This window comes from Bombus impatiens, unplaced genomic scaffold, assembly GCF_000188095.3.
Source record: "Bombus impatiens unplaced genomic scaffold, BIMP_2.2 scf_0235, whole genome shotgun sequence".
In the NCBI taxonomy this organism is placed as follows: domain Eukaryota; kingdom Metazoa; phylum Arthropoda; class Insecta; order Hymenoptera; family Apidae; genus Bombus; species Bombus impatiens.
Window position 1 is genome coordinate 367,112 of NT_176654.1, and position 2,878 is coordinate 369,989.

The window sequence follows — 2,878 nt, forward strand, 5'->3', positions numbered from 1 at the left end:
TTGATATTCCAGGGTGGAGTTTCGAAATGGTGTGGGAAACGGAAGTCCATCAGGCGGAGGATTCGATGGTTAACCTCTTTGTATTCGCCACGGAAATATTTCCCGATATAATTTTGTTCGTACGTTATTAACGACGTTACCGACCACGTAGATAGTTCACGTGGCTGTTTCTAATATCTAAGACGTGGGATGTTGGCTCGCGTAAAATACAAATTAATAATTCGCGATGTCTTAAACGATCGATCGAAACGCGAGACGATTGAAATATTTCGTGCTTCGACGAATAAATATGCGATTTCGTTCGAGAGGATTTATTGATTTATGATCGTTGCAACGTTTACATCTTTAAATAACGAAATGTTTGAAGAAAAAGAAAACGAACGAGCGTTTAAATACACTCGCGTGACAGCTTCGGTGTCATGTTCGGTGCGTGCGCGCTCGTTGGCGCCTTTTGAGCGCACAGCACCGAACCGACCCACCTGCGAAGCAAACTATGGTTTTATCAGCTTCTTCGGTTCAAGTCGTCCGATAACCTCGATGTCTACGACAGAACAGCAAACGTTCGAACTTTCTTATCTTCTTTACCGTCGATTGACAAAGATCATTTGCGAATTCCCCCCTTAATCCACATTGGCCTTGGTCAAACGACAGTTCTTCGATGGATTCTTAGCGCATCGCAAATCGGTGCATCAGGCTAACCATTTGATTCCGACGTCGCTCGTTAAGTAAAGCAACGAATCTAGAATGTTCGACGAAGTTAGCGGATCAATGGATTCTGTCGACTTGGAACCCTGAAGAAGAAATAAGATTTTCGAGTTTGTTTCTTTATTTCTAATTGAGCATTTCTAATTGAGGAGTCTAGCTCTAGGAGGAAAGCTAGAGATTTTTAATATTTTTGACACAATTTTTACGTTATTTAGCACTGAACGCTATTTCGAATTTGCAAGATTTATCAATTCAAAGAGAGAGAGAACAAACGGAAAGAAATACGCGATGTGTAGCATTTTTGGTATATCGTACTTTCGTGTTTTATTACGCTTTATCTTACAATAGCCAGAAAAGTTAAAATAAATTATTCCAGCCCTTATCCTTTTTTCTCTGTACCTCATTTACCACTCCAACCCCTCAATTTTCTTCATTGTTAATAAAGGAAAGTTAAATACGACATCAGACTCACCGGTATGCTCGTCCGAATATCGTTAACGATTCGCCGAGCCCGTTCAGCGAAGTTCTGCACGCAATGAACCAACGAATCTGCTTCTTCGAGGTTTACCGGTTTCTTCCGATTAACTTCCACGTAGTTAAGCTCTCTCTTCGGGTTAGTTACCGTCTTCAAATTCGCTTCGTTCAGTTTCCTGTACACTGTCGTCGGAGTTTGAAACGGCACGCCTTTCGTTAATGCTTGGTCGGTTCTGTACATGCGGCGAAATCTTATTAAAAAGTATATTTTTAATCAAAGATATTCGTCCGTTTAACATTTCCTTGTAATTCATACCTATTATTTTGCACATGTTGTCGTACGCAAACTGCCGCTAAGAGACAAAGTGCGTACATGGGATTCTTGACGTAGTGAAGAGGCATAATAGAGATCGCCTTACTATTTTCGATTTCGCTGGTAGAATCTACCGCGACCAAAGAATTTTGATAATTTACTTAGAATTTCGCGAAAGACTTCGCGTGGCCGGAACGTTGCCGTGCTGTTGGTTTGTTTGAAAAACGATTGCAACTCGCCTATCGATCGTTTTCTTTTTTAAGCTATTACGATTGCCGCTCGAAAACGGTTCAGCGCCTTCTTGCTCTAGTTTCACCTTCCAAACAAAATAAATCTTCGGCAAGATTTTCTCGTTATTTTCGCACAGAATTGCGTCTATATTTGCGTATGCACATCTAATCTAGAACAGCTTTCGCGAAGCGTGCGAAAAATGTTCGACGTTTCGAAAGAACCGTGAACGATATTAAAACGATCGTTCGCGGAGGATTCGCGCTAATGACAAGCTGGAACAAACGGCACGTAACGAGGATTAGCGCGATTTTTAACGAGTTTCGAGATTACCGTGGCTTCGACCGTGGGGCGCAATTACGCATGACTACGTAAACGTTCGATTACTTGGTTTCACGTCGGCTCGACGCGGCCTTTTCGCGCCTTTCACTTTCCCGCGCTTCAAACAGAAGTCGCAAGTTTAACTGCTTTTTTTCTGCTCGTCATCAGGACGAACGACATTAACCTTAATTCCGATAATAATACGCGTAGACGTTTTAATTGTCGCATCTGCTGAAGCGTGAACAGGGAAGTGTATAAGGCATTTCCAGCGCTATATAAAATAAAACTAGAACTAGATATACAGTCAGCCACAAAAATAGCCTTGTAAGAAGCCATTTTTGTCAATGTAGAAGCTACAGGGTTTCACATCGCAGTCGTTGTACGATACAAAAGAGCGACGTAACGCAACATAGCTCGACGAAGTATTATTAAAAAACCAACTCAGTTTTCCACGCATTACATCGTACTGTGTGTTTTTTTTCTCTGTTTTACAATTTTTTCATTCGCTTTAGTCAAAACGCGTTGACGATCTCAAATTTTCGATAGATGCGCGCTGTGCTCTTTCGCACCCTAATCTCAAGCACCTCTAGCGCTTGAATCTTAGTCGATTTAGGAATCGATCGACCAAGCTGAATCCGTGCGATTGTTCAAAATTCTCGGACGCGTAAAATGTAACAAAGAATATGAGTAAGACGATATGCGTGGAAGAGAAGGTATTTATCTAACTCCGTGCTCCATTTAAAGTTTAAGGGAACGCTCTCTCTCGAGATTCACGGAGCGCTCGTATTATCCGCGGAAATTGGTTCTAGCGAACGCGAGGTCAGGAAAGACCTCGCC

General features: G+C 41.9%; 1 protein-coding gene across 2 annotated transcripts; it reads right to left on the reverse strand.

Annotated features, from left to right (window-relative positions):
• Positions 1–295: 295 nt before the first annotated feature.
• Positions 296–1,719, reverse strand: LOC105680573. 2 transcript variants are annotated; one of them, XM_024366781.2, is made up of 3 exons: positions 1,496–1,719; positions 1,178–1,430; positions 296–791 (listed from the first exon to the last, which is right to left on the reverse strand). In XM_024366781.2, exons 1-3 carry the CDS (start codon positions 1,579–1,581, stop codon positions 690–692), a joined length of 441 nt encoding a protein of 146 aa, XP_024222549.1. In that variant the 5' UTR covers positions 1,582–1,719; the 3' UTR covers positions 296–689. The 2 variants fall into 2 exon arrangements, with proteins under 2 accessions (XP_024222549.1, XP_012239534.1); XM_012384111.3 differs by having other exon boundaries at positions 1,178–1,412; positions 1,496–1,718.
• Positions 1,720–2,878: the final 1,159 nt, after the last annotated feature.